This window comes from Pyxicephalus adspersus, chromosome 3 (assembly GCF_032062135.1).
Source record: "Pyxicephalus adspersus chromosome 3, UCB_Pads_2.0, whole genome shotgun sequence".
Taxonomy (NCBI): domain Eukaryota; kingdom Metazoa; phylum Chordata; class Amphibia; order Anura; family Pyxicephalidae; genus Pyxicephalus; species Pyxicephalus adspersus.
This window is the reverse complement of record NC_092860.1, coordinates 19786975-19812298: the sequence shown is the minus strand read 5'-3', so window position 1 is coordinate 19812298 and position 25324 is coordinate 19786975. Positions and strand designations below refer to the sequence as shown.

Sequence of the window (25324 nt, the reverse complement as noted above, 5' to 3'; positions counted from 1 at the left end):
TAGACGCCACACTGCTTTCAGGTTATTGTAATGAGAGCTGCAATGCTCAATAGGACCATAAACCACATTACTGAGGATACAAACTGCATCTTCCCTCCTTCCCTCCCCCCACCACTGCAGCAGGGAATGTGACAGCATCTGGAATGACTTGGGGACAGATATTGGCATTTTTCCACAATCTCTTGGGATGATATTTAGGAGACAGCCACACTTCTTTTATAAAGACATCCATTCTAGATTAAGCAGGTAATTAATTGCAAACTGACTTGCCTCTGATTTACCTAAGCAGACCCTGTGAAATAACCAATTCCATCCAGCACACGGTGCAGAATTGCTGGATTTGTCACCCGCTTTATCGGAACACTATATTAAAGCTGCATTTTTTATTCTCTTTTATTCTGGTCTAAGGAAACCTAAAATGACTCTACACACCTTTTGTGTTGTGAATTTATTTACTATGCAATAACATATAGGGGTTCATTAATAAAACAGGGAATCAGACCTTTTCTCATGAGAATCTTTCAGGTCAATGTGTTGTAACTGATTCCTGTTTTAAAAAATAGAGCCCATACTGTATGTATATATATTATTAACTAGTATTTATATAGTGCCAACATATTGCACAGCGCTGTACAAAGTCCATAGTCATGTCACTAGCTGTCTCTCAAAGAGACTGTCAATCTAATGTCCCTACCATAAACATATGTCATTAATACAGTTCAAGGTCAATTCTTTAGGGAAGCCAATTACCTAACTGCAAGTTTCTGGAATGTGGGAGGAAACCGGAGTACCCGGAGGAAACCCACGCAAACACGGGGAGAACCTACAAACTTCATGCGTCCTGGCCAGGATTTGAACCTGGGACCCAGCACTGCAAAGGCCAGAGGGCTACAGTCATGTTACTAAATGTGACACAGTCTACTGCCCCATGGTCATACACTGTTACATAGTCTTAGGTCAATTTTGGAGGAAGCCAATTATCCCGCTGGTATGTTTCTTGGATGATCAGTAAAGCAATCGAACTCCACCAAATCCTGTTTTCTCTCATTCAACTTGTGTGTTGCATAGCACATTATACCAAAGCCTTCTCCCTCTACCCTGACTTATTACAGCAAGGACCATAAAAGTTGTGCCACAAGTGTAGAGGAGCAGATTATGGAGAACAAAGTCATTTGCTACACATTTAGGAGACTTGGCACGGCTGCAGCATTTCTGGTGCGTGCTTGAATCTTACGAGGGATGAATGGCCCTTCATATGACCACAAGTCTGCCTTGAGTGGTACTGCCATTAGGATGATCAGCAAGTTGAATAAAAAAAAGGATTTGACAACCGGTTTGAATAATCTAAAAAACTGGTTTGTATCACTTTTTTTTCAGTTATAATCATAAAACAATAATGTTAATAAAAATAAAAGCTGGAGCCAACTGGTGGAAGAATGATTAAAGGAAGAGGGGACTAGGTAAAGACTACCGGTGTCAGTAGGTTAGTTACCTAAAAGGTGTTAGGGTGAGAAGTAACATTGGTATAAGTCCTGTCGAAATTACCTACCTATCAAACTGTCCTACCTGGATGGTTGAATCTCTAGTTAACTGTGGGTAACTGAGGGTAGGTTAACTTCTGTTAAGGGTTACTCATTGGGAGGGGGGAGGCGTTAAGGTTAGGGACTAGGGTCAGAATTAGGGTTAGGCACTAGGGTGTGGGGGGGTCAGTTTTGGCACAAGAAGGGTTTAAAATTAGATAACAAGGAGGAGCATTAAGGTTAGGCACCAGGCTAGGGGTTAAGCTTTAGGCACCAGGAAGGCAGGGGTTAAGGTTAGGATCTAAGAAGTGGGGTTAAATCCTGGTACTAGGCAGGAAAGAGTTAAGCTTGGGTAGCAGAATGGGATTTTAGCATTGTAGATGGGTTATCTTGTCAGGACAGTCAGGACAGGTCACCACAGAACACCATGCTGTAGGTATAAAATCAATTAGTCACAGATCAATGAACCTGAGCAACCTCAGAAATAACCCTGGATTTCTAAAGAAAGACTTATTTGGAGTAACAATACTTCTAAAAAAAGTTAGATATGTTAAACAGACACTAAAACATTAATGCATTAATAAAACTCAAAATGATTTAGGCTTGCATTTGACAAATTTCCCTATTTTTATTAGCAGTTATAAAGGTTTTTAGCAGTGAAACAGTATGAATGTTTGTAAATTCACATGTAGGCTGAAGATTCGCAAGACTCTGAACCTGTGATGAATGTGTTAGACATTGAGGAAGTGAGATCAATCAGTTGCAACGGGTTTTCCAAAGGAATCAATGATGTACCATCCGAAAATGGCAAATTATAAAAATTGATTGGAGCTGGAGAGTGTAATAAATTGCCATAATATTAACACAGTAAATGTTACACCTGGATATCCCAATATAAATGTAAATGCAGATAGAAAGGTATATCAAGTAGTCAGCTGGGCTTAATTAATAAGCAGGATAACCAATTGGTGTCTGACCCCTAATTATTAGTAAAGCAAGCATTATATATATATATAATACCTATGTAATTGATAATTGATTTTAAATGAATCTTTATAACCAGTTATTGCCAGTAGTTGTCTTTGTATCTATTAGGAAAACATGGTAATATTTGATAACACATGATAACACATTTGCTATAATTTAATCAAAAGTTATTTTTAATGCAGGTTTTTGATTGGTAAAATATTATTTGTTAGGGTCAAGTCTAACTATATACACTGCATGTGTCATACACTGGCCATTTGCCTGAGCTTTGCCACATTAGAAAATGGAACGGAAATTACAGCTACTCAGATGTACTTGAAATAAGGGGTCAATGATCACTGTGATTAGAGAACAGGATATGCACATCAGCATTCAGCAGCTCTGGGGCAAAAAGCTTCCCACAGTGTGGCATGTTTGCCAACTCATCCCTTTAATTACTAACACATATTCATTGCACAGGTTGTGCATACGATTAATGGGTGGGAATGCACTGACTAAATCTAATTAACCACAGAACCTACATAACGGAATCTGGCAACCCTGCATTGTGGGAGTCAAAAACTACATTAAATGCCTCTAGGTCGCTGTGTAACAGAAATGTATATAATACTTTTTACTTGTAGAGTTAGAGAGCTGTATATTTGTACAACAGCTACAAAAGGAGACTTTAAAGGTTTCCCGCTGAAGGTAAATTTGTCACCCTGGAGTTCCTGTAAAGACTTCTTTATTCTTGACTCATGCTCTACATGGGATCTTAATTTTAAAAATACAATCCATGGGATTGTAGGTACACTCTCCTGTTCTGTATCCTCTCAGCTTTATATCTGCAATGTGGGGGCTAGAGATTGTTGACTGCTAGTCTCACGGGTGAGATTGGTGGTGCCACCACTCTGATGCTTACTGTTCCCCTTGCCGGAAAACCTAAAAAAGCATTGTTTGCTTCATTTGTTCTCTTAGTCTTCTAGTAAGATAGTATGGTAGGTCAGTAATGGGGAAAAATAAAATCTGGGAAGCCCACAGACAATACTGGTGACTAGTTTTTGGAGCACGCCTCCACAGAAAATACTTTTTTACGTGTTCAAGGTGGGGTAAGATTAAAAGTATAAAGTTTACATTTGTTTGCAGTGTACAGTTTTGATGATCAGGCTTTTTTGACATTGTGTTGCCAAGTTTGTGCCATAATGCTTCCTCTGCTTGTCCTCCACTCTTGTTAGCATCCTGTATCACAATCACCCAGCACCCATCCCTTTTTCATTCCATCATCCATGGTTCCCTTTACTATCACGCCAACACATCTGTTCTGCCCGCCATTTTACCCTCTTTAGACCCAGCATTTACACCACACGCACACAAACACTCTATTCTTTTCCAGAGACAACCTATAATCTTTGTCTATAACCTGCCATTGGATAAGCATCTACCATTATCTCCCTCACCTCCAACAGTCAGCTTAAAGTATTCCACTCATTGGTTGGATTACACCTCAATCTCCTGCCATTCAGTACATTTCACTATGGTCACTGTCATCCCCTTTTAACATTGATTACCTTACTTGACCCCAACTTCACTACATTGGTTGCAATAAAACAGGTTAGTGCTGCTGTCAATAGGACAGTGCCAGGCCAATTAATCCAATGGCTGCACCTGTGCCCCACTTATCATTCCCTCAAGTAACATACTTTATTGTACTACACTTTAAACCTGCCCTCCATCAGATCTCTCACCTGCACTTACTCCCTGTCTAGGAACAACTTCCCCTACTATAGATTTTACATGTATGAGTAAAACGGGGGTGGAAAGCTGTGTGAGATGATCCATTACTGGCAGTGCTTACATTCACCTATGCTGTAGGTAACCTGGGATCCATAAATGGGAATATGGGGTTTTTTGTAAGAAGGAGGGAAAACAATGTAAATGTAGGATGTGCTGTACGTGTGTGTGTGTGTGTGTGCGGGGGGGGGGGGGTCTAGTTGGGGTGAATATTGAGTATGCTATTAGAGGGGTGACAGCTGCATATGGAGAATGCCATGAAAGGGGTTGGTAAATATAGAATGTGCCTTGAGGAGTGGTGTAAGGTGGTATGAGAGGTAAGTAGCACCATGAACCAGTACAATGGACTTTAAGGCACCTTGTCAGCCTGCCCATTTAGAATTACTGCTACAAGCAGTCCATGTCTGTCTGTGGTACTGCCAAATATTGCCTCCATGTCAGGTGGCTATCCTTCAATATTCATAATTTTGTCCCTGACATCCTTAGACAGCTCTTTGGTCTTGGCCATGGTGGCTAGTTTGGAATCTGATTGAATGATTGATTGATTGCTTCTGTGGACAGGTGTCTTTTATACAGGTACTGTAACAAGCTTGGATTAGGAGCACTCCCTTACAGAGGGTGCGCCTAATCTCGGCACGTAACTGCATACAGGAAAGACACCTGGGAGCCTGGAATTTTGTCTTTAGCCTTGTATAGGTCCATAAAATTTGCAAACAAAGAAATATCCATTCGTTTTTTTTTTTTTTATAAACCAAATCGCAATTCTACCCCGGAGTTTTGCAGCAGAAGCTGTCATTAAAAGAAAAAAAATCTGAAGATTAAAACAAGTGTAAAGGTGAGATACACATAATTGGAACGAGGTGCCCCATAACCATTTTATATTAAAGCCCTGTGATTTCTAATTACTCCGCTGCATAGTAATCTTCTGTATTTCCTGTCAATGAGCACGGCTTTCAGGTCATTCGGTGACACTGGCCTCCTTATCATGTCATTTTGACATATGTGCTCATTTCACATTAATGCATGTGAGATCACACAGTGGAACAGAACAGATCTCCTCAAGACTTCTCACAATAAAACCATCTCGCTATGGTGAATGTAAATAATGAAGAAGCACACAGGTCAAGGAAGAACAGTATTTATTAGAAAAGCAAATAATATATTAAAGAAATCTCTGAAAGGTCACCTTGTCGCATTTCACTAGTGCCACAAGTCATCATCTGTCACACTGCTCTCTAAGAGCCTGCGCCAGGCAGGCCTGGAACTCACACACACATTCACTACCCTAAGGGGTATGCAACATGGAGACCATGTCTTACAGTGCTTGAACTGTAACAATTTCCTTTTTACAACCACAGAAGTAAGACTGAAATGAAGAAAAGGGTCAGGATCGAAGATTCACATCCGTATTCTTGTCATCCTATCTAGTGCCAGTTGGTTAACCCTTTTCTTATTTCTCATCTTCACATTTTCGCCGCCACTTTAGCTTTGCTCTGGGCAGCGGAGGACATCGTATTTCACGTATCCGACCTTTTCCACTTGCTTGCGCCATGTCATACGCCAGAAGAACTGATCCTGGCAGAAGTAGTATTTACCTGCAAGAGGGAAAAAATGTTGGTTTGTGTAAATGATATAAAGGGTACATGAGCAAAAGACAATATTCAAAGGAACATTAACCCCTTAGAGTTCTGGAAAAGGTATGCTTTAAAGCCATACATCAGGCAAAATACATAAATGAAATACATTGGTGCTGTTTTACCCAAAGGGATTTGTATTTTTGTCCAGTCAGTCCTGATCTGACGGCCCAGTGACCTGACTTTTCTTTACTGCATTTAGGCAACAGAACTAGATCATTCCCTGCACTTATGCTGTGACTGGACACTACAATAACAACGGCAGTGTAATTGGATTATTTCTCTGATCTCTCCTCCTCTCAGAATTTTCCTTATCATCCCATGTTTATGCAGCAAAGCCTGATCACCCCATAGTCCAAACCCTACTTCTCTCAGTCTAAGTCTCCTGAACAGGTGTTTACAAGAGACTAAAACAAGGTCAAACTTAGATATATAAACTGTTGAATTTCCCTATAGGTTTACATCAAAGCCTGAAATTTGTGATCGTTGGATTCTAATTGGTTTCCAGGGCCAATGCTCTCCCCTTTCTGCCCTTGCTAGAATATATTAATGTCAATTGTTACCTTTGTACACAAAGATGTCATGAGAATCACTTGGAACACCAGCAAAATCGTCATCTGTGTTACGTGGGTATCCCTTATCCAAAGTCTGTGCCTTCACATCAAGTCTGTGAAAAGAAAAAATGGAGGGTTCATTCGTTACAGTAGAGTCACTTTGGTGTGTGAACAGCCTAAATTCCTTTATTATATTAACGACAGTAATAAAACTGGAGGCAGCCAAACTAGTATTTTCAGAAAAAAAAATCAAGAATCAAAAGTTTTGAATCAATCTTAGTATATCACAATTATTTCTTTTTTTATTTGGCAGTCTTACCTCCAATATCTTTCACCATTGAATAACAGGACTTTCCCGTTATCCCGTGTAATAGCTCCCAAGACTCTATCTACATCCTTGCCAAAGCCGAGCTTATCAAGGCTCCTTGGTCCCAAAACACTGCTTCCAGTGTACTGCCAGAATTTACGCCCTGTGGAAAGAGAAATTCCTATTTATAACACATTTTACTAGATTTCACATGACAGTAACAGATTTAATAGGAAAGTGCAACTATAAATTAAAGGGTAATGACATTTACAAGAAATCAGATCTGCGAAATATCTGCAAGAAAAGGACTCCTTTCAAAGCTGGCACAGGTTACTTTTCTATATTAATTTTTGCACTGTTAAAATTATTTTTTCTAATAACATTATGTAGCAATCAAAGAATCTAATACAATATTTCAAAATATAATAATAAACTTAAATATACAGTGCAAGCATGACTGTGTGCATAAAGGGCCTATCTTAGTGTTAACCAACATTGTATTTACCAAATAGTGCCAGACTGCTGTTAGAAGGAAGGGGGTCATTTTGGACACCAGTAACTTTAAAAATATTGGCTTATATACTCATAGATAGGTTACTAAATCCACATCTGTCAATGTAATCTGGTGACATATGCCCACGTAAAATATGATTTATTTAGCAAGGTTGAGCAGCCTGTGACTACAAGTGTTCATACACTTCCAAATTATCTTCAGTCTTCAGTCTATAAATATAGAAGGTGACAACTTCCTAAATAGTCCATAGGATTTTGAATTTGACCATCACTACAAATATCTAGAGAAAAATTCTCAATTGCTTGGACTGGACATGTATAGCCATCTCCAATCACAAGAAATTGCATTGCAAAAAACACTGTTATGTTGTTAAATTTATAATTTTATCCCTAACTATTGTTATTTTGATAATTTAGATATTCAAAATTGTGTTATTCATGACAATTACCTGAGAAAAAGAAGATCTTCTTGCTTTTGGGATCTTGGAATGCTGTGTCAATGTTGGCAGGAAGTTCAGGCCAAGTGTCTGAGATCTTCTTAGGGGACTTAGGTGGCCCATTGGCTGGCAGTTTCCAGTACAATCTAAAAAACATACATAAATATTAATATGAAACATAAAAAATAATCTACAGCTTCTAAGGTCTCCTGATTTTTGTAGACTCAGCCTTATCCTCAGTTCCTCTTACCCATTCTTAAATAAGTGGAGCTCCCCTTGTATTTCTGCGATTGCATCAAATTCCTTCACTTTACAGGGGTCTTGTGTTGGGTCAACTGGAGAATCAGTAGGATCTACACTATCAGTGGTAGTTGGTGTATCGGTGGTGGTGGGTGGAGTTGGTTTAGGTTTCTTGGTGGGCTTTGGTGGAGTAGGCTTTGGACCAGTTCCAGCACCTGAAAATGTATCAAACAGTTAATCATGATATTCCACCTTTCGTAATCTGCTACTGTCTGCAATATGTTTTGTAATTAATCACAATGACTTCCTCTGCTGTGCTGCAATATATCATAGACTTATAGGAGGTGACATGAGCAGAGTTTTTTAGTGAATGCAATTTTCTTAAAGTGCTTTTATGCATTAAAATTAAAGGCTTATTTCAAAAGATCTTAAACAATTTGCGGAGTACAGGGACCAACAAGCAATTGTCTTCTATCTACTGCTTTAAAGTGATAAATGGTTAAATCGGATTAGTTGCTTTGTATCAAAGTAAAACTGTGATACATACACTGGTAAAAAGCAATACATGGAAAAAAAAACTTTCATTGACCTTGAGACAATTATGACCACTTTAGGACATACCTAGAATTAGCAGTCATTGAAAGCAGCCAGAATGTAATGCCTTGAATATCATGCCTTTGGGTAGCAGCAAAGACAGAAATGAGATATAGAAATGAGATGTCCATGAGACTTTGCCTACATATCTAGTCACTCTCTACTCTCTACGACCAACCATTCTGAACATTGCACTTCATCATATCACTTTACCCTGCATCAAATATTGTTCTACAACCTCTGAAACCAGTTCAATATCCTAATATCTTGTTTTGCGAGTTCATTTTAAATTAACAATATCATCCTAAAAGCTTAGCAAAGCTTCTTTGTGCTCACATTGTCATTGATGAGTAAATCTGCCTAGATGATGGCAACTCCATGCAAACATAAGAGAGATGGAACTTAAAAGAAACTACACAAAACTAAAACATTATCAATGTGATACTTGTAACAGTAGGAAAAAGAGAAAAATCCATGACCTTAAAAAAGATATAAATTCTACAGTAAAAAGCAAAATCAACTACCAATTTAGTCTCACGGGTGGACCTGCTACTCACTTTAAGGTCATTGCATAAGACAAGGGGGCACGCTAGGGATGAGAAGCTTTCATCTCAGCATACAGAAAAGCTTCTTTACCATAAAAATGTGAAATAGACTTACGCAGGAGCTAATTCTAGCCACGTCCATAGATTGATTCAGAAAAAGATTGAATGTGATTCTAAATGCACAAAATATACCCGGCTAGTTATATTTATAAGGTATAACCCTGTAAGTTGTTAATTCAAATTAAATTCAGGTCAAAACTGGAAAGATGCCAATGGTTTTTCCATTTCCTAAATAATAAAAATACACTAACATGGAAAAATTAATTGTAATGCCAACTGCCTCCATTTTATTTGGCAAAGAGCTTCAAAGTAATCAAGTTGGATTAGGAATGCCTAGTTTGGCTATCTTTACCATAGCTGGCAAAGAAACACAAACTGATTTGAAGCAGGAATCCGTCTTATTATTATTTCTCCAAGATTCTCCAAGGAGGGAGAGAGGGAAGGGGGTAGTAAGCTCAAGCAGTACTAGGGTACATGTTTCTGCATGGATGCTTGGCATCTGGAGTTTGCATGCATGATCAGACGGACATTCTTAACGTCATTTGAGCCCAATGTCTGTGCTGATGACAAAATGTCTTTGTGTTTAGCTGGAAGTCTTTTGCTTTTGTGTATAAGGGATAGGTCAGCTTTAAATAGTAGTTCCCTCTTATGCACATGCAAACAAGTGCTTTTTAATTACAGTCCTAATTCTTTCACCCATCTCACTGCTTTACAACATATTCAGCTTTCATATTCCTTTCACTGCCAGTCACCGGTTACCAGGCAACAGCACGGCTGTCATCAAAAATCTTTCACAAGTCAGTGAAAAGGAGATTTTAATCACCATGAGTAACCTATTATGTCCTAATAGTCTAAAAACAAACATCAAAACTGTGTATCAGGGTTCTCTATGCCAAATTGGATTCCTTACCATACAAATACTGGATCCCTTCAATGTCGTCAGGGTGAAGTTGGAAGTCGGCTTCATACTTGTAGCTGGGATACATTAAAGCATCTTGGATACTGCTGTGATCCAGGCCTAATGCATGGCCAAATTCATGTGCTGCTACCAGGAAAATGCTATAACCTGCGTGAGATGAACCATTATAATTAAAATATCAGATCACAGGAATATTTAAAATATTCTGGTTTGTTTATTAAAGAAGGGGACAAAGCAAAAAACTGCATAGATTAAACCTGCAAATATATATATATATATATATATATATATAATTATATATATTTATTTTTGTTAGAACACCAGTCATAGACAGACATACAAGAGCACCATAAATCCCAGTCATTAACAATATGTGCCCATGTACATACTATGTGGTGCATTATCAGTACAATATATCTGCAGTCCCCAACACAGATTACACATTTGCCATGCATACCTTTGTCTGGGCAAAATCCCCATTTCTTGTCGCTGTCATAGCTGGAAGTAGTGGCACACCACAATTTCCCATCCCCTCGGCCATCGCTGGTGCACTGGTTGTAGGTTTTCCCCAAAAAGGTAAAGGGAAAGACACAGGGCTCTCCAGGTGAGTTTCCACCAATGACAGATGTGTCTATAGGAGAAAAGCAGTGCTCAGTCCAGACAATGTAGATACAGTAGAACATTTGGCATAAGTTTGGTGTAGGCACACATATTTACCATATTGTTAGTCATACCACAACATCACAAGCCCTTACCTGTGTTGGGACAGAAACCGTATTTAATATCTTTGTCAAAATTGGCTGTGGTACTACACCAGCGATATCCATCTGTACGCCCATCGGTAGTACATTTAGAATAGGATTGTCCATCAAAAATAAATGGGAAGACACAGGGTTGACCATCAGCGTTTCCACCATATGTGTATAGCACTGAAGAGACAGAAGGAATCATTGTAAGTGAATTACATTAATATTACCACCCATAAATTTAATGTGATGTGGGGTAGTTGGATCTACTACCGAGACACTCAGGAGTTTAGGCGCCACCTGGATCCGAATTTCTCAGGGTAAGGGGGGGAGTTTATATTTTCTTTTTTTCTGCTATGTGATACCATTTGGGTTTTCTGTTCCCTCCATTGCTGAACAATCTCTTTCAAGAGACATGTCCCTTTTCTTTTGGTCTCATAGTTGTATTCAAATGCTAAACTTGATATGCTGTATGTATCTTCACCTAGTTTTTCATTGGGTTTCTATACAATGTGTAACATGCTGGTTTTTGTTTTCTATACCTACCCCTTTATGTATTGTTTATGTTGATAAAAAATGTTTTTAAAAAAAAAAAACCTAAAAAAAAAAATATATACTACACACCCAGTAATTATCATATTACCCAAATTGTATCTGTGCATATCATTATATTACAGTCACAGTAAAAGTAGTATTTCTTGCTATTCTTACACGCAACATTGTAAGATTTCCTGCTTTGATGTGACCCTGTGTTGGCCTATGCAGGACATAATAACAGGTTAACTTTAGCAAAACCAGAGGACAGTAGTTAAAAGCAAACCTGTTGCTTTACTCTACATAAGCTGATACATTTTTTATGGGGAAAATGTCGCCATTGTCGGATTGACCTGTGTTGTACACCATCAGATGACACAGCACCCAATCTTGCAATGGCAGGGCTTGATTGGGCATCATTGCTTTCAATGAAGCCAGAAGAGAGCATGATAAGTATATATTGAATATTTTAAGCCAAAAAGGTAAGTGATATATATTAAAAAAAAATGCTAGGTTAATTTTAGTAGGGCTGTATCCCCAAATATCTCTGTTTCTGCAGGGAATTGGTTTGGTGATTCCTCTTCATCACAGGACCATTCCGAGGCATGGGAAAAAAAATATTTCCTACCTTTTTTGCAGGTTAATTGACACTTTGATTTTAGCAACAGAGTCAGTTTACATACGGTAATTTATTTGTAATTATTTTATACTTACATTCGCTTGGGCAGAAGCCGTATTTTTTGTCTTTGTCAAAGTTGGGTGTTGTACTGCACCAGAGATGGCCATCTGATCGTCCAGCACTTGTACATGAGGAATAGGATTCACCATTAAAAATAAAGGGAAAGTTACACAGGGCGCCATCTGCGTTACCAAAGCGAGTCTTCACCACTATTGCAGGGGAGAATATGAGACATATTAAAAATTTTAAACTTTTAGCTGTTTTTGTACCATCAAATCTAGCACGTGTTTTACAGTTGATATTAAGAAATGTTATACGTTACTCTTTTAAATTTTTTCTTCATGATGCTCTTCTATGTAAATAACTGACGTGATTACAGTAGAACTGGTTTGTTACTGATATTTTCCGCAATATATTTCTCCATATATGATGAGATTATTCACTTCTAGATGGCCTTGTCTGAATTTAGCATTATCAGCATTCTTTGGCTTAAATTGGCTTAATGACTAATAACTGTAACTGGGAGTTTTTGGGGATGATATTGTTTTAAAATGCAGTCCATCCAAAAACTTGTCTTTTAGTGTTTGGTGGATGCTGGAAAATTAAACACTTTCCTAAGTCTCTTGGGAGCCCTCTTTGTTCTTGAGTTTGCATGATTCTCATACCCCTTGTTTTCATTTTTATTTATTTAATACTACAAAAAAATAAAACCTAAAGAGGTGGACGGAAAACCCTCAAAAATAAAAAGAAGATAGGAACAGGGTTGGAAATTTTTACCAGGGAGTTGTCTTTGCTGGAGTAGCTAATGCATAACTAGAACTGATTATCCCACCATGTTTCTCCTAACTCAATAAATTAAAATTTTACTTGACTGACTCTTCAATGCACTGGTCCTTGTAGAAGAAAAAAACATACATTTTCTTTATTTTGACACACTTTTGATTTATATGGCTTCAGTCCTCAGCACTTACCCACTCCAGTCCCAAGGGTCCAGAATTCGTCATCATCAAAATGAGCATCTCCATACACTCCAGAGCCTGGTGGAAAAGCGTGAGCTAAAAGTCCATCCTTCCCATCAAAAGGGTATCCATCACCATGTTCTGTATACAAAATATACATTTTTCAATAAGTGTCTTGTGTGCAAAGTCAATGATTATAATCCAAAATACTAATATAATGATTACCAATAAATCTGTGCTTAGCTTATACAGGTCAAAGGTTAACATTAATGCCTCTCCTCTCCTCAAAGACCCACCTTTTCATTACTTCCCCACCAGCTGCTAAGGAAGTAGGAAGATCCAGGTGTTTTCTTTGAAAGGTCCAGTGGAAGAGGGAAGTGTTCTCCTCAAACACCCCGGGGGAAATAAATAGCATACATACCATCACTTAAGTTCTGCCCGTAGAATCTGGGTGAGACTGACATCACCCTCCTTCCAGCAAAATCCCATAGAATGTTGAGTAGCCCAATATATCACCCAAGATATCACCCCAGCACTACAGAAGCCAGGAATAAGGTAAGCAAATGTAATAATGTTTTACCCAAAAGGTATTTTGGTTTTTTTGAATACATTTTTCTTTAAGTTTCATTCATTCAGCAAGGGGTGGGGAAGGCACACAGAGGCAACCCTATTTATTTGAACTGCATGGTCAAAACACAGCTTTGCCTAAAATTTGTATCATGATCATTATATGCTAATACAGTTATCCAGTTGAGGTGTTCCCTCAACTAGGAGTACCTGTTGTTCACATATATGAGCTGCCTGAGGGTGTCCAGCTTTGATAATGTGCAAACTACTGTAAACCCGTAGCAATTAAATGGATTTCAGATTGGTGAAATAAGATCAGTGAAGATGAATTCTGGTGGATTGTTATGGGTCAGTGCATTTTGCAAACTTGCTGTGTATTGCAGCTATGTTTACCCAGAGCAGGTTTGAAAATAAAAAGAAAGGAAATGTTTTTTTGTAAGCAAAACACTTTCTTTTCAGACACTTTAAAGACATGTTTATGCAGGAGACCCAGCATTTCTATTACAGTGCAATGCCTGCAGGGTTCACATTTGCTTGGCTGTTCTTGCACAACCAATCTCTGAAAAATAAACATTCACCCGTACAAGAATCAATTAACTCAAATCTAACCTCAGTAATTAACTTGTTCAACAACATATTAATGTCTAAGGCAGTAACACTTTTTGGTATAAGCTCAAAGCAGTATGCAGTTGTATCTAATAGCTGAGTAGAATCCATGGACAATTTACAAAAAACAACATTCCTAATATTCCAATGGTATTTATTTGGAATCTAATTTATATTTCCACAGTGTGGGGTTAACAAAACAAATGTGTCATATTAATAGAAAAAAAACATTATTCTCTAGTAAAATATGCAACCAGTTGGTGTTATGTAATATTTTAACACATCACTATACAGTAGCTGTAGCAGCAAAGACACCTAGATGTGTGGCCCGTTCAGTTTTCAGTGCAACATTTCTTTATTTTCTTTACTTTTTTAACCCTTCTCTTTATAAAGGCCAGAATGGAACTGCAAACCATTGTAGTTTTTATTTTAATGTACCTGTTTGTCCAAATAAATGCTAGGAAGATCTCTAGGAAAATTTACACATTATATATGATTTATATATTATGATGTATGTATATAAATATATACATAAACATAAAATTATCATTCAGAGGCAAAGGGATTTGTAATTTTGTTTAGTCATCTGATTAACAAGCCTTTCAAACAAGTTTTGCCTCAGTGTCATCTGAATTCTATCAGTCCATTGCACACTTTGTTCAATAGTGCCAAACCCTGATAAAGGGAGGCACTCTGATCCCTTGAAACGAGTTGTCTCTTTATGATATGATGACCGGAAAAAGTAGTTTAAACAGAATTAAAAATCCCTTTTTTGTTTATTTTTATATTTTCTTAAGGCTATGTTGAGAATGGCCATGAGGCTGTCAAATGTTCAGACGCGGGTTTTTAAAGAATGCGGGGCATCCCACTCAATCCCATATATATATATATATATATATATATATACTATCTTGAAGATTTTATTGTGTCAGCCCATAACCGATCCAATCAAAAGTCTGAAACAGGTGTATGCAGTTTGGAATAAATGGCTAAATAATAATTGGATGTACTGTTTCCTTAAGACAAGGGCTGTGAATGTGCAATTGGCCAAGGGTCATAAAAGATTAATTTGCATGCTTTCCTAAAATAAAAACAAAAAAAATAAAAATAAAATAAAAAAATAATATAATAAAAAAAAAGTTTTGATTTTGTATATTTTATTAGGTCTGTAGTGAGACATGAGGGTATCTTCTGTTTTAAGAAGGATCTGCTTTGTTTAAAACTAAAGAAACACAATGAAAATTATTAATCTGTGGACTGTAGCTACACAGTGTTCAGATGGGACAGTCATTCTCAGGAGTTACGGGACAGCAGAGCATTCAATGCCAACCACAACGTGCAGTTATACAACAGACAGGGGCTGCCAGCAAAGAACTGTACTTTACCATTTGCAAGACTCAAGCCGGCAGAAGCCTATATTATCTAAACTTTAGATTAAAAAACTTGAACAATCAAAAGAAGGAATAAAAGTTGTATCTGCATATCTAGTGTCTGCTGGTTCACCAAACTTTTGCTTCCAATCCCTGGCCCTGCATTCCAAACTGCATAGCAATTGTTCTTTCAGTCTTTATTTATGCTTATGATGGAATGAAAACATCCATTTACCCACACACAAAGCTATACCATTGCACCATGGCAGTTTTTCGGATTTACTTACCATCAGTCCCAAACATAATGTTTATGTCAGGTTCCCCATCATAAATTCGTGTAAAGGTAAGAGGTGTCACATCACTCCACACTTTGAAGGCACGAACAAAAGCATCATCTATCACCGCAGGGTCAAGATCAGGAGAATAGTTCAAGATCCTGGGAACAAGGAATAATAATAACAGGAATGCAGAAAACAAATACAGAAAGTAGATAATTGTACAACACAACTATTAGTACATTGCAAAAGATATTTCACCAGGTATGTGTTTTCATCCATCACCTTTAATGTCATTGCCTTCAGTTGGACAACTAATTACATAAAATATAGATCAAAATAATAAAGGCTTAAAACACAGGAACCTCTGATACTTCCAGGTGTCATTACATGATACAGGGGCAGTTGGTAGGATATGCAAGAAATCTGGCACAGAGGTTGTAATTTGTTAAAGTTCCCCAACACTGGAGAAGATAGACTATCATGGGAGAAATAGTCTTTATTTTTAGAATAAAACCTTTAAATCACAATTCAGATTGTCTTAGCCTTTTGTTTCATAGCATTTAGTCTTTCTCCTCTTATCACCAACAACAAAGTAAAGCTACGTACACACTTCCAATTATTATCGTTGGAAAACGAACGACGAACGATCCTGCACGATATCTACGAACGATCGTATAGCACCGATCCTGCACATAGAGATAACGACACGATCGTTCGTAGATATTGTACACACAATAGATACGATCGTTTGAGCGATAGAGGAACTATGTGCACGACAGGAAAGTGAACGAACGTTCGTTCATTACGCATTCTCAGCCCATGGACGATCAACGAACGACCGTACACACGAACGATATTCAACGATCGTCGTCCAATCCGATCCGCCGGTCCGGTCGTTCGTTTCCAGCGACTTTCCTTGTTCGTCGGCGTCGTTGGTTACTTTTTTACGAACGATTTTTTGCCCAATCGATCGTTCTTCGTTCGTTTTGAACGATAAAAATTGGAAGTGTGTACGCACCTTAAGTGTATTCACTCATATATCAAATATATTTTACTTGTTATATGATTCTGGGAACTCAAACTGTCTGTACAAAAATCATGAGTAGTTCTTGAGGTGATCCGGTATTACCTTTTGAACAAAGCATGAATATGATGTTTTTAAACAATTGTTTTGAATTTTTGTATCACTGTAATTAGAGTAAATTAACAAAAAATAAAGTAATTGTTTTGATCTACATAACTTTTGTGCCTAAAAAAGCCTCCCTTTTCTCTCTCTCTCTTTTTCCTCTCTTAGTGATAGTTCATATAGTCTTAAAACCAACAATGACTAATTTTTCAAGAAAGTTTAATTCTTTAAGGCTCATTATGTATCAATAAATTTTAGATTCTAGTTACACTGATTTGCTTTAAAGGGCACTTACTTGTATGTAATATCTGTATGATCCCACTTTAGATCTCCATCAAAAGTCTGGTACTTGCCCACATCCGGGACTCCACAGCGAGGGGACTTTATGGCTTCCATTGTTTGAGAGTCAAGTTCACCTGTCTCTTTAAGCCCCAATTTCCGCTGCATCCTTTCCAGGGACTTTTTAATGGAGGTGTGTTTGTCCTTACCATTTTCTAATGGCAGGTACCCATATCGCGTCAGATATTTCTGTGAAGAATGGAAATGTTTGTAGGTAACACAAAAGTACACTAGAAAAGATTGGGTAGTATAGGGGTGCCTATTTCACACATATTTTGATGGGATAGGAGGGTGGTCACATGTGCAGGTATGATCTGTATTCCTCGGGGTAATAACGTTTCAGAGATCTGTATGAGATGAGAATAACGTTTCAGAGATCTGCATTGAAGCTTACTATTTAATGTAAATTAAGTGGTGGGTGAGTAGTGAGTAAGAAAAATGAAGGATGCATTGTTTCCTTACAAGTAGGATCATTATCAATCAAAGCAGGCTCTGTGCCCATAGATATTGGATGACATTTTTTTTGCCAGATTGGGCAACAATCAAATGTCTATACGGGAGCCTCCACTAGTTCGGTATCTGGCCGGAGTAAATATATTCCACCCATCAACACACAGAGTTTTCCTAACTCCTATCTTCCCAATTTCAATCAAAATTCCCAAAACCAAGAACTCTATCCTCCAAACCCCAGCCCAACTAAGACCCTTACTCATCTCTCATTCGGTTTACATTGCCATCCACTTTACCAGCTTAACCAAATCCGCATCTATCTTCACACTCTGACCAATACCTTTACCTACCCTTCACCAACCCAACCATGATTTCCAACAAAACAAAAATCTCTAATAAACCCCCAATCCATTAAAAAAAACCCTTCTGCAATTTACTCTACATTGTCATTTACATACCAAATAGCACATTAAATAGACAACTGCAAGAGAAGAGAATTTTATAGTAGATTCCAAATTTATGACTGCCGTTAGGGGAATATTAATTGCAGAGTCAACATACAGATATACATACATGCAAACCTTTGAAGAACTTCAGTCAGATTAAAAAGCAGGTTCTACTTTAAATACAACAAAAGTGTTTTTAACGAATTGCTTATTACTACTACAGAGGGTCTGCATCCTGGTACCTGCCACGCTTGGAAATGATGGACACCCCTGTGCTGAGAGCACAGTTTATGTGTATAGTGGCAAGAATTAAGAGTTTACACTAAATTAGTAAAGCTTATTTTTTTCATGTTCAGACCTTCTAAAAATCATACTATGTAGTCTTTTATTTCGGAGTTAAAGAATTTAAAAAGTTCTATTTTGGTGAAAAGGTGAGCTTTTGTCAAACGTTTAAAACCCCTTTAAAAGTCAACCTAGGTATAGTGCCATGGTAAAAACTACTAAATGGTCAGGTGTAGGCATTTTGCTAGTTGAGTAACCATAAAGACAGATGCAAAAGATTAGGTAGAAGTATATAGAAAATGATTACAAATCTCACCTCCGCTGCTTCCAGATCAGTTAGGTTGCTGCGTATTTCTCCTGGGAAGACGATAGTCATAGATGATTTGCGGATTGTTGGGGCTGAGTGACTTGTGACACACAATGTGCCTAGCAGGACTAGGACTGCCAGCATTCCCATTGTAACTACAAGCTCTTTACCCTTCTGAACTCCTCTGTGCATGTCTCCTGCCTATCTCCACTATATATACACCTTAATAGCTGAATCACCTAACCTCAGACCACACGATTGTAACATACCAGGAGAGAGGGGAGGGGGTAGTGTGTCACACCGAAATATGGGGGAGGCTGTGTGCATGTGTCACATATATTAAAAATAAAAAACTACAGACATTTCATCATTGTTGTGTCAACATCCTGCTGTATAGCACAATACACATATAAACACATACATGCTACATGATTGCTCAATAAATAAAATGTTCGCTTTACATATGAAACATACTAGATGGCAAAACTCAGTATTATTTAACTTACTGATAACACATTTGTCATTATCTTTTAAAACATCAAAATATAACATACATTGTAGATTTATTATATATATATATATATATATATATATATATATATATATATATATATAATATATATTATATTACTATATATACTAATATATAGTATATTGTATAGAATAATTGTATTTATATATATTATATGTAAATTGTATATATATAAAATATATACAAGAGTTCAAAATTGTGTAGGCATACACTATACAAAAAATATGAAGATTTTAGGTTGTCTATATCAAATGGAGAAAAGAGTTATTATTCAAAAAAACATAATATAAAACCAGAGGTATGAAAAAACCTGACAAGCTGACGTTACAAAATGTAAGGGTTCTTAGTTATTTCTCAGCTACAGGGTTTTTCCCTTTATGAATGATCCAATTTCCACAGTTCTGCAATAAGTAGTTTAGATTTTTTCCCTTTTTTGTATTTATATTTATTATTAAAGCACTCCATGTTTCTATGAAGTGACTAAGTCTGAATTTGAAACAGCTGATGAAGAAGATTATGGAGGTATCACAAGGGGTGAATGTTGGGGGAAAAAAAAGGTTGCCTTTACATTGTACCTTAAAGCTACGTATACGCGTCCAACGGTGTATGTACAGCGCCAGTCGTCCATCGTCCGAATGACCGTTCTGGCGGATCCATGGACGACCAACGATTCCAATGCAAGGGAAGGGGGAGAGTGCGCAGCAGGGTGCCGCTCCCTCGTTCTCCCCTTCCCCTCTCCATAGAGCAGAACGGTGCTGTATGTACAGGGCTTGTTCATGCATCGTGCAGTGCTAGTCGTTGGAAAGGATTGTGAAAGATCCTTTCCAATGACTATTATTGCACGTGTGTATGCGGCTTTAGTCCAACTTGGACATTTAAAGGAACCCCTGAAATATATTTCAAGTCTCAGGGAAACCCTCCAAAAATAATTTTATTGGGAAAATGCCCCTTACAGAGATGAGCAGTGTTTTAAGAATTTACCCCTTACAATGGTCCAAATGTCTCCCCTTGTAAATAGCTAAAAAGTTGTCATGTTTTTGTCTTTGACAAGTGGGGTTAGACATGAAAAATGCAGGCACTATCAGAGGGCAAGCGAGTCAGCCACAGGTCAGGGAACCCCTGTAAAAACCTTTAGAGGATCCCTAGGGTTCCATGCATCCCTGGTTGAGAATGGCTTGTGGTAGGCAAACACTACAAGCCTTATTTATTAAAGCTCTCCAAAACTGGAGAAGATACACTATCATTGGAGAGCATGAGTAATACAGTAAAACCCAAAAGCATCTGGTCCAGTACTGAGTCTTTTTACTAACTGATAATAAATGATTTTTAAGAAATCCATTACAGGTTTGTTGGATCACCCAGTTCTCCCATGATAAGAAGAGGAAAAGAAAGCTTCCTTATAGACAGGTGTCTGTGCAGTTCCTGGTGGTCCTATGGATATTTTAGATTAAAGTTATTGAGCAAGAAAAATAACTATAATTTGTTAAGGTGACCACAGAGATATAAGAGTGTGGTTAGACAAACATGTATGATCCATCCACCCTAAGAATCTAAAAGTTTAACCTAAATCCTTAACACAAAGATTGCCTGAGGTCATTTTTAGTAATTTTGTTTCACCAATGTATACTTCACAACAGAAGCACTGTCCTCTCATTTTCTGTAACATCAATAATTTGGTGACCTCCCAGCCTTCTAACCCAAGGGGACAACATATTATTAACTTTAACATACTTTAAAATAACTTTAAAGAACTATAAAGCATCTTCAGAGCCTCTGTCATGATCATTAAGGATGAATCACTCCACAGTACATGCAACTACAGGAGATATTGATGATGTATTTGTTTTGGATTTTGTTTACTGCTTGTTAAAAATAAGAATAACAATATAATAATACTTTATCAATAGTCTGGTTGTAGGTGCACTTGAGGTTTGGTGACAGGGAACAAGGGTTTGCATAAGACATAGAAGTCTCTTTTTGCACCAAGGTGCCGTCATGCTTTCTAAAACTAGTTAGTTGTTATAGCTTTTAAGGGATCTCTTGGAGAGATCCCGGAGTTTGAGCTCCTGGCCCTGATTAATTAAAGCTCTCTAAGGCTGGAGAGGATACACTTTCATTAGTGAAGCTGGGTGATACAGCAAATCTGGAATGGACCTGGTCGAGGATTCAAAACATTTGCTAGCAAATAACTTTGAAGAAATCCATTCTAGGTCTGCTGGATCAAAAATCTAAGTTAATCTAGGTGATTGAGCAAATCTGAAATGCATCTGGTCCAGGATTCAAAACATTTGCTGGTTTGCTGAATCACCAAGCTTCACTGGTGAAAGTGTATCCTCTCCAGCCATGGAGAGCTTTAATAAACCAGTTCCACTGAGTCTGCACACCTTCTGAGATCATTATGAGAGATTTCAAAGTTCTACAAAAGATTTTTTTAATGTTGAGAATATAAAAGGAGGAGAGGACATTTGCAAGTGAATGAAAACACCCCCAAACTCCCAGACAGGAAAACAATTGAGAATATGTGGTGGGAGTATGTCAGACTTATCAGGCACCCAGTAAAGCAGGCTCCATAAATAATCAATTCACTTTGTGGACTGACCCTTAAAGCCAACCAGTTTTTAACACGGGACAACCCTTGAACTTAATTTCAGATACCCCTTGCTATAATTACTATATCCACAGAGCACAGTATTTTAGCTTGGGGCTCATTAGGCAGTACCCCCACTGCAATGTGAGTTTTTTAATCCTGAGAACCTGGGCAGTCATTTGCAACCCCTATTTAATGCTGTCCAGTGGGAAGAATTTCACTCTATTACGTAGCCAAAAAGAACATTGGTCATTGGTAACTGACCTGAGAAGTCCAAAATGATCATTGCTCAAGGAACTCCTAGCAATCTCTGGGGTTCTACAGAATCCTGGTTGATGAACACTGATTTATGAATATGTGAAGATAAGTTGAATGAGTATAATAAATAGGTATTTTGCTCTATCTATCTATCTATCTATCTATCTATCTATCTATCTATCTATCTATCTGTCTCTTATTTTTCCCATCAATTTGACCTTTATCATTAAGGTAACTGTATTTTTGCTTTGTGTCACACCTTCATAAACGGAACTCACGATGTATTGTGAGATCACAAAGAATGTAACACATCCTAAATCAGCACCACACAGCCACTCAACCTTACTCAGCAACACAACCACCACTGCCTTATTCAGCAATACACAACCACACACCTTGCCTCAGCAGTACACAACCACACTCAGACTCAGCAACAGGAGGGCATAAATAAATATATAAACTTTAAGTTGTTGGAGAACAGAATACATTTTGCCTTCTGCAGATGTAATTGTCAGCATATGTCTAATATGATTTTATGTTGTGCCTGTCATTGTGTATCCACATATGTGCCAGTCTGGATCAGGACCTGTCAGCACATATTAATATGGGAAATATGCTTTACCAGGCATACTCTCCATAGGTTGTTTTTTATCAATTTAATATAGTTTTTCTTATCAGGGATTGTAAATTTGTTGAAAATTTTTTATTTTTGTTTATAAAGGCAGCTGCATGACATATGTAGGCGCTGCTTCCTACTGTGTTGTTAAAGCTGAATTCCAAACAGATTTTAAAGACACAAATTAATAAAGCTTTGCTATTATAAGTTTTTTATGTATTTATCCTAAATCCAAGCACTGTACATATTTCAACTTAAAGGTATCAGCCCTTTGTGGTCCCTGTTCAGGAAGTGGAAGAGAGAAGCAGCACAAAGTGCAAATAAATTGTGCTGAAGGGAAAGCAGCATATTGATACGAGAGATTAATGCACCGCTTCTTTTTTCATCGCCCAATCAGAAGGTGGAGAGAAGACATGTAAGTGAAGTTAAAACTGCAGTAGAAAAAGATCAGATCATCTCCCTTGCTAGAAAGATCTGTGTAGTAAAGCAAACCTTCTCCCACCTCTTAGATTGTAAGCTCTTCTGTGCTGGGTCCTCTCCTCCTCCTGTGTCTGATGGGTTTGCATCTGTCTGCCATTTGCAACCCATGTTTAATGTACAGCTCTTGGTAATTATGGCATTTTTAAAACACTATTTAACAATAATAATGAATAGACCTAAAGTAACACTGTAAAATATGAACATTCAAATGGCTAAATGTACCTGTGAGCAGTGTTTTCATTGCTCCAAGTGCCTAAACCTGAAAAACTCTGATATGCAGATATGATATGATAGAACTCTGATTCTCTTTACTTTCTCTGGGTTAGGGTTCACTATTTCTGAAACTTTTTATGGTTTGTTTTAAAAATCGATGGTCTCAGTGTTCCATATAATGTGAGAGGGAGCAAACCTCAACATACTCGGTTGATGCCCAAATATTGATGAGACAACAATGATAATGTTGGGGGATGTCTGCAACAAAAACACCTAAACCCTTCACTTAATTTAGAAACAATATAGATTTCTATTCTTTAATATTTTTCTTTTCCTGGTGTCTTCAGGCCTGTCACATGACCTTCTGTAAGGTCTTCATGGGCGGTCTTCAATAATGTTGCCTCCTCATGGGCGGGTTCAGGATGCCTTGCACTCCCTGAATGTCCTTAGTCTTTAAGGTTTATTAACAGTATACTCTCTAAAAAGTTTTAAACAAATCAACACAATACTACCTTTAGGAAATATGAATCTTTGTTACAATTTCTAATATGCCATTGATGGGTTCCCTGTAAATGTATTTATCTAAATAGTATTCGAGTAGAAACACAACAACTGTTGTTTGAATTAGCTGACCACTGTTTTGCATGTGTGCTGACTTTTTAAAATACTTGGGTTGTCAACACACCTGTTCCGAATCAGACTTTTTTCCAACACAGTGCACAATGATGGTGCACAGTAACATTGTAATCTTGTTTGCTATGGTATGCGGGAACACATAAGTGTGTATGGGCCCCTAATCTCCATCACATGTAATGCAGAAACTTTCATCATTTTTGCTTCCTTTGTAGAGAAAGGAGTTGGTATATAAAGTGTTACAGATAGTTTCTACCTATAGAAATAGGATTATATATTCGTAGTCACTTTGAAGGCTGCCCATCACCAAGCAAAGCCTACAGATGATTCAGGATTGCAGGTCATATTGGAAGTTGACACCATTCCAGATGACTCACCATAATGCCTGAGGTACAGTATATACACAGACTTCTTTCGTTATTTTAACATAAGATTAAAGGATATCTTTACACATGTTTTAACACACCTCAGCACATATTTCTACAAAGTAAAAGTTGTGTGAATTCTGGTCAAAAACAATAATAAACAGACTACAGTTTCTTTGAATTCCAGTATCATACCTGTACTTTTATAACACTTGTTTTAAGATTGACTGTTTTACTAGAATTAAGCAACTTGTGATTCTTTTTATAGTACTTAAATGAGCATTTTGGAATTAAGTAGAATAACTGGAACAGTTTGTTTTATTCTGATATTTTATTTTGTGTTAAATACAAATAACAGTGGCTTTTGGATAAGGTTGTTTACATGAAAATTAATTTGGGTTTGTAGGACCCATAGGCATTGAGCCCTTAGGCCCATGTCACATTGGTGGATTTGTAGCAGTTGTAGAATTGCATTCTTTATTTATTTACTGTATATGGAATGTCCAATGAACCCTTGATTTGAGTTTTAAATATAGTGCCTAAATCAAGACTTTACCATTTTTTATTCATGTTTATGCCCTTACTGGGAGGATTCATGATCACATCCTCTATGTTCATAGGAAAAGGAAGTGCCATAGAAAAACTATGTGCAATGGTCGCACAAAGAATTAGAATGGGAATTGGTGAAAACTTTTGTCAGATTTTTGTTAATGATGTCCTTGGTAATACGGTCTAAATGACTCTTACACCCTGTTCTGGTGACCACTTGGGAAGTCAATGGGGAGCTCCTCTGAGGAATAGAGCAGAGTCAGGTGTTGCAGACAGCAAGAAAGATAAGTTCTTCATCTCTTCTATGCAGCTTGCTTTACAC

General features: G+C 37.5%; 1 protein-coding gene across 1 annotated transcript; it reads right to left on the bottom strand.

The window, feature by feature from the left end:
* Positions 1-5399: 5399 nt before the first annotated feature.
* MMP9 (matrix metallopeptidase 9) lies at positions 5400-18976 on the bottom strand. Its single transcript, XM_072403799.1, has 13 exons — positions 18779-18976; positions 17241-17473; positions 15829-15977; positions 13011-13139; positions 12075-12248; positions 10836-11009; positions 10538-10711; positions 10072-10227; positions 7973-8177; positions 7735-7868; positions 6785-6935; positions 6475-6578; positions 5400-5872 (listed from the first exon to the last, which is right to left on the bottom strand). The coding sequence occupies exons 1-13, from the start codon at positions 18959-18961 to the stop codon at positions 5760-5762; spliced, it is 2079 nt and encodes a 692-aa protein (XP_072259900.1). The 5' UTR covers positions 18962-18976; the 3' UTR covers positions 5400-5759.
* Between the last annotated feature and the right edge of the window lie 6348 nt (positions 18977-25324).